Source organism: Xyrauchen texanus, chromosome 19, assembly GCF_025860055.1.
Source record: "Xyrauchen texanus isolate HMW12.3.18 chromosome 19, RBS_HiC_50CHRs, whole genome shotgun sequence".
Classification (NCBI taxonomy): domain Eukaryota; kingdom Metazoa; phylum Chordata; class Actinopteri; order Cypriniformes; family Catostomidae; genus Xyrauchen; species Xyrauchen texanus.
In genome coordinates this window covers 1192906-1199432 of record NC_068294.1, presented here as the reverse complement: position 1 = coordinate 1199432, position 6527 = coordinate 1192906, and the positions used below count along the sequence as shown (strand labels likewise).

Below are 6527 nucleotides of genomic sequence, written 5' to 3'. Positions count from 1 at the left end.
AGCTGTGCAGATCCTATTAACCATAAATGTATGGAAAAGCACAGAGAAAATGTAATTATAGAAACAGACAACATCATGAACGTACACCCACACAGAGACAGGATGTAAAGTCGTAATAAGGATGCTCTGCTGACAGCAGTCAGTGCTGGATCAGCCGCATACAAGCTTGTGTCTATGTGACAGACACTTTTCAACCCTCCACATTAATAGTGAACTTCAACATACATCCACACATCAAATTTCAGCTTGAAATTTTCTACACTTTTTTTCCCCCTAAAAATGATTTTATTTAAACGCACCGTCATAATCACATGAACCCAGGGCCGAAATGCTATTGTTATATTACGCAAAACACTTTGCGATCCAGAATGTTAGCTGATCTGTTTACTGAAATGAATTGATACTTAATAAATACTATGACACTTGACACTATAATTACATTTCACAATAATCTAAACTAAATTAATGTTAACTTCACAGACTCATATAGAATAACTATTTTTACAGCATTAATCTGCAAAAAACAACTTAAATGTTTTTATGCCAGTTGGCTATATGTGCTATTGATATGAAAATACTATGACCAAATCTTCCAGTGACATTTTCAAGGCATTTGCTATTGTGTCAGATTATGTGTCTTTTGTTCTGTTTTTCTTTTTTCTTTTCTTTACTTTTCTTTCTTACTTTTTTTTTTTAAGAACTTGCTTCATGCATTATTTCATCATTTCCTGCTCAAGAGGACAAATAGCACATGCTTATTGGGGTTGTCTTAGAAACAATGCATGCAGCACAATGGAATCACTTTCTGTTTATCACGGGGCCATCAGCCGAGACATGTGTGAGAGACGCTTGTGTGAAGCAGGTAAAGATGGGAGCTATTTAATTCGAGACAGTGAGAGTGTGCCTGGAGCGTACTGCCTCTGTGTTCTGTAAGTTAGAGAGAAATCTCTGCACTTCATGTTTTAAGTTCTTTTAAAAATAGTAAAATATTATTTACTTTAGAAGACTTTAGTATTTCCCAAATAAACAGTTTTTTTTATTGTTCAGCTCTCCTGTCTAGATGTGACTTGTATATTAATACCTAAACATTTATTTCCTTTTAATAATTACATAATGAAACAGTTATATTTTGGCTGGAATTAAATTAAATAAGTAATAATAAATCTATTAAAATTTTAACAAATATGTAGTTTGTTTTTTTCAGTGAGGTACATGAAATTGCCAATATTGGTTTGGGATTTAACATCAGTGAGTAAAGTATAAAATTGAGTAATATGCTGTGGGATACTAGTAATGCGGTACTCCTGTAGCAGGTCTCATGCCTTCAGTGCCTTTGTTTTAGGAGTGTTTCTCATGTTTGCGGTGTGATTTTGCAGATGTAAAGGTTTTGTCTACACATACAGACTTCAGCAGGACACAGCAGGCTCATGGGCAGCAGAGGTGAGGCAAACATGAAACATTCAAAGACATAACTATCTAATGCGCAAGAGTAAATATTAGCATTAAGCAAAAATCTGCTATAGTCTTTGTATTAAGGTCTGCTTTTGAAAAATTATACTGTGGCGTAAAACATTTTTTTCTACTTTTAAAAGGGTTTATATGGTTTTAATAATTTTCCTCATTGCTAAATAAACAAAGGTTAATGGGACATTGTCAGGAAACAGTGCCATTTGTGCCTGGTAACTGCAACCCCCATATACTTTTTATTTCAAAAGGTTACTGCTGAACATTAAAAACAAAAAAAGTTTAAATATTTATATAAGTTTGAGTGGTTATTATAAGTTGCAAGAAAGCCCTTAAGGGAATATTCCAGGTTCATACAAGTTCAGCTCGATTGACAGCATTTGTTGTATAATATTGATTACCACAAAAATGTATTTCAACTCATCCCTCCTTTTCTTTAACATAATAAAAAATCGAGGTTACAGAAAGACACTTACAATGGAAGTCAATGGGGCTAATCTGTAAATGTTGAAATACTCACTGTTTCATAAGAATAGACACAAAACATAAACAATGTGTCTAAACATGATTTTACTGTGATTAAATCACGCACTAACCGCATCTGTGAAAAGTTATTGCTGATTTTACAACAAAACCTAATATCCTGAAATTACAAAAAAATAGGATTTAAACAACTTTACAGCTCAAATAATACATGAGTTTTAATTGAATAATTAATTTATGTGCTTTTATACCACATTTCTGGTTTTAAACCCTCCAATCACATTCACTTTTATTGTAAGGGCCACACTGTAACTTGTATTTGCTTTTTTTTATTAAAGAAAAGGAGAAACAAGTCAAAATAAATTTTTGTGGTAATCAACATTATGCCGCAAATGCCGTCGATTGAGCTTAACTTGTATTGAACCTGGAGTAAGTTTGGTTTTCTTACAAACAAAACAACCCTGTTACATTTAATATGTTTTGATGTTAAATATGACAGGGTTGAAGATCAGTGCAAAATTGACTAATAATGGCCTTGACTAGCAAATATATTGCACCACTGCATTGTTTTTTTTACAGTTAGTATTCTTGTGATTTGATGTAAAGAATAATATTATTTCTTAAAAAAATTAAAAATTATAATAGTAATTACGAGCAGTTTAACAAGTACAATATAATTGGAGTTCTAAACAAAGGTTCGGGAGGAGGAGGTTCATCTAATCTTTATACTAATCAAATCTAATCAAATACCGCTATAACATATAAAGACTCACTTACAGTGACAGTTAACCTCCATCCCATCTGCACATTTATTTTACATTTTCAAAATATGCATTCACTTCCATTAATCTATTAACATGTCTCTTCATGTAATCCAGGGGGGAACTTGGAGCAAGAGTCAAGTCCCATGCTTGAGACCCCCATTATGGACAGCAAGCCAAACCAGTTTAACCATTTAATATTATCTCAAGATTATTACACAAACATGCAAACTCGTGAGATGTAAATACAATGAAATACTAAAGAATGTTAAAGTAATTTACCTCAGTTATAAGCATGAGGTTAAATTGTCACGGCATAATAGGATTGAAGGACAAAGACAAAAAAAATTATAGAAATTATATCGTAAGCATATTTAACAAAAAAATAAATAAAAATTAAAGCAACATTAAAGTGAATTCCATCCATCCATCCATCGTCAACCGCTTATCCTGTGTACAGGGTCGCGGGGGGCTGGAGCCTATCCCAGCTAACATTGGGCGAAAGGCGGGGGACACCCTGGACAGGTCGCCAGTCATTAAAGTGAATTGTTTAATATTATTTTTTATTCTGCTAACCAAAGCATATAAAGCTTTACATGGTGTCGAACCTGAATATATATCTGGGCTTATCAGCTTCCATCATACCAAAGGTCTCTCAGATCATCTGACCAACTGCTCCTTACTGTCCCTCAGTCCTGTCTAAAATGCAAAGGTGACTGTGCTTTTTCTTTTGCTTCCCTGAGGTTGTGGAATAGTTTACCACTGTCTGTTAGGACCGCCACTTCTATTAGTAAGTTTAAAAGCCAGCTCAAAACTCACCTGTTCTCTTTAGAATATGAAACAACATGATGGTCATTGTGTGTTGAACAAATGTATACTTGTTTTAAGTTTTTGATCATTGAAAATGTTAATGGTTTGTTCAATCTTCATTTTCAGCACTTTGGTCTACACCGTAGTTCTTAAAAGTGCTTTAAAAATAAATTATATTAAAATGTTATGGTGATGAATGAGGACATACAAACTGGCTTCAAAAACAAACATTAAATAAATAAATAGAAATATATATATACCCTGTAACGGTCCATATATATATATATATATATATATATATATATATATATATATATATATATATATATATATATATATATATATATGTGTGTTTTTTTTTTTTTTTGCATCACACACCAAACAGAGTTCTAAATCTATCAAACAATGTAAGTTAAGTATGACTAGTAAGTCATGAGAACACACAAACCATACAAATTACAATGTTTCCTGAGATATAATTGTAAATAGGCCTATACCACAGAGGTCTGAAACATTTCATTTAGGTATAGTTTTCAAGACAAATATACAAATGGTCCAGGCCTAAATTACATACCCACTCACAATTCTCGATTCTTTTGATTTTAACGTAGAGTATCTGTCAGTTTATGTGCATTAGGGTCAGGGTGAGATTTCACAGAAATTAATCTCAATTTCTATCAGCACAACTGTCATCTAAGGTAAAGGTAGACCCCTACACATAACCATTTCATAAAGTGAATGTCTCATTTTGAGATCATAGAAGAGAAACCTCAGTTTCCACAGCAGCTCCGAGGACTGCATGACATTGCAGTTATAATTTTGGTAAGATGGCACAATAAAAACAATACGAGAGGCATTCTGTTTGTGCATCTTATAGAATTAAACACTGAAAGCAGATTTTATCATTTCATTTTTCAAAAAAAGTGTTTAGAACTATTTTACTTACATTTATCGGCACTATTTCAACAGGTTCTTGATTATACAGATTTAATATGAGTCATCAGATTTGTAATGTAATTCTTTTTTTTTTCAGACAGCACCTGGTCAAAATAAACGTTTGTTCCGGAAAGTCAAGAATTTGATAACTGCATTTGAGAAACCAGACCAGGGCATTGCAGTTCCCTTGCTCTACCCCGTAACGGTCCAGAAGTTCGGCCAGAATATTCCCCATTAGCAGCCTTAAACCAACAATACAAAATACAATATGTTGATAATTTCATTGTACAATCATGACATGTTATGACCTTTCATTATAACACATGTGGCTTTATACATAAATTAAACTATTCTGCCTAGATGGTGGGTGAACATATCTGGTCAATGACCATGTAAAGTTGTTAATTTTCTAAATGAAAAATCGAATTTTCATTTAAATGAAAATGTATTTTTTCTTACATTTACTGCTGCAATATTTGTGCTTTCAATTAAATTAAACAAGACATAAGGAAGAAAATACTTATATATCATCATAACATCAGCAAATCAACTCTCAAAATCTCATGTGTCATGTAATCTCAATATAAAAGAAACATTCTTAAAATTGGAAGTATTCATTTCATGTTTTAGATATCATTCAGTGAATGATGATCATTCAGTATTTAAAACCCTGTTTTCTTGGATCAAAAGTGATGTACTAACTAAAATGTAATAGAATCAATAGGTCTGGTCAGTGATGTCATACAACATTAAATCAATCAGAAGAGCACATTCATCCACAGGAAGAACAACACATCTAGAAACTCAATGTTCCTTTCATGTTGATTATGAGGAGTAAATTCAACATTAACAGTCTGTTTACAGTGATTTCTGTGCTCTGGGGATATTTCTGGTTTCAGATGTTTACATGGAGACTGAATTGTCTTTAGAGGAAAGCAAAGAAACACATACTGTGAATTTGTAACAAAAGCAGGAGAAGTCAAGAGAGCAGGATCTAAGAGCAGCTTTGATTTATTAAGAAAATTAGTCCAGATACAACACTTGGAAAATACAGGAACAAAACTAAAACTCGGGATGTTGGTAACAGGAAAAAGTAACTAACAAAGACACAAGCAAACATAAGGACATTAAATACATTGGAACAAACAGATAAATGAGAATCAGCTGGGAACAATCAGGGCAAAAACCAGGAACAGAGACACAAGAAGGTAAACAAAACTTCAAATTAAAAGTCTCTGAAACACCTATCGACCTCTGGTAGCTGCTAGGGCAAAAGTCTCAGGTGTGACAACAACAAAACATTTTCTTTTCTTTTACTATTGTATAAAAGGTGAGAGATGCAGCTGTTCACGTAATCTTTAAATTAATAAAAGATTTAAAATGATAATGCAGATTTAATAAAACATTAATACAATCCTTAAAATGTAGAACAAACCTTATTACAAAAATCAAATCCACCATTTCTGATACTACTGAGAATTTTATAGCTGTGTTGAGGAAGGAACTATTCATCTCAATCCTAAATATATGTGATCATTTTGGTTATTACTATTCATGAAGTGCTGTATTATTTCATTTTTGTCAAAGTTTGTAATTTATACAATTTGAATAGATAACTGAGTAAATGTTGTTAATATCAGTTGTATTGTCTTGTAAAAAGTCTTGCCCAAAAAAAAAAAAAGAGAGTTATGAATGAAAACAACAACAACAACATTATTTTACTCTTTCAAGATATGTTTTGTAGTTGAATGTTACATGGTTGAAGATCAAAGCAAAAATGTCTAATAACTGCCTGTGGCTGATCTACCGGGGTGGCATGGGTTGGCAACTGCTACCTTAAGAAAAAACATTTGGTATCCTAATGTATATAATATGAATGTATATTTCAGTTGAGGCTGACATTACGTAAGAGTTTATATATGTCGAACTGTCTCAACTTGAACCAAATGCGAATGAGTACAGAGGTCCTTGACTATCACAGCCAGGGGCAGACTGGTACTGAAAAATGGCCCTGGACTTTCTGGCCCAGATCGGCACACGAAACCTGGCCCACAACACACCACATCACAACAC

General features: G+C 32.9%; 1 protein-coding gene across 2 annotated transcripts; it reads left to right on the top strand.

The window, feature by feature from the left end:
* Positions 1-750: 750 nt before the first annotated feature.
* Positions 751-5756, top strand: sh2d1ab (SH2 domain containing 1A duplicate b). Of its 2 annotated transcripts, XM_052150393.1 has the most exons (4): positions 751-929; positions 1377-1440; positions 3169-3249; positions 4552-5756. In XM_052150393.1, the coding sequence occupies exons 1-4, from the start codon at positions 793-795 to the stop codon at positions 4690-4692; spliced, it is 423 nt and encodes a 140-aa protein (XP_052006353.1). In that variant the 5' UTR covers positions 751-792; the 3' UTR covers positions 4693-5756. The 2 variants fall into 2 exon arrangements, with proteins under 2 accessions (XP_052006353.1, XP_052006354.1); XM_052150394.1 differs by lacking the exon at positions 3169-3249 and having other exon boundaries at positions 4552-5751.
* Positions 5757-6527: the final 771 nt, after the last annotated feature.

What these genes read in the sequence shown, in the direction of transcription:
- sh2d1ab (XM_052150393.1), top strand. Translation starts at nt 793, where the DNA reads ATGGAATCACTTTCTGTTTATCACGGGGCCATCAGCCGAGACATGTGT. An exon ending in GCGTACTGCCTCTGTGTTCT is followed by an intron (nt 930 to 1,376) that starts GTAAGTTAGAGA and finishes GTGATTTTGCAG; the next exon opens with ATGTAAAGGTTTTGTCTACA. An exon ending in ACAGGTCGCCAGTCATTAAA is followed by an intron (nt 3,250 to 4,551) that starts GTGAATTGTTTA and finishes TTTTTTTTTCAG; the next exon opens with ACAGCACCTGGTCAAAATAA.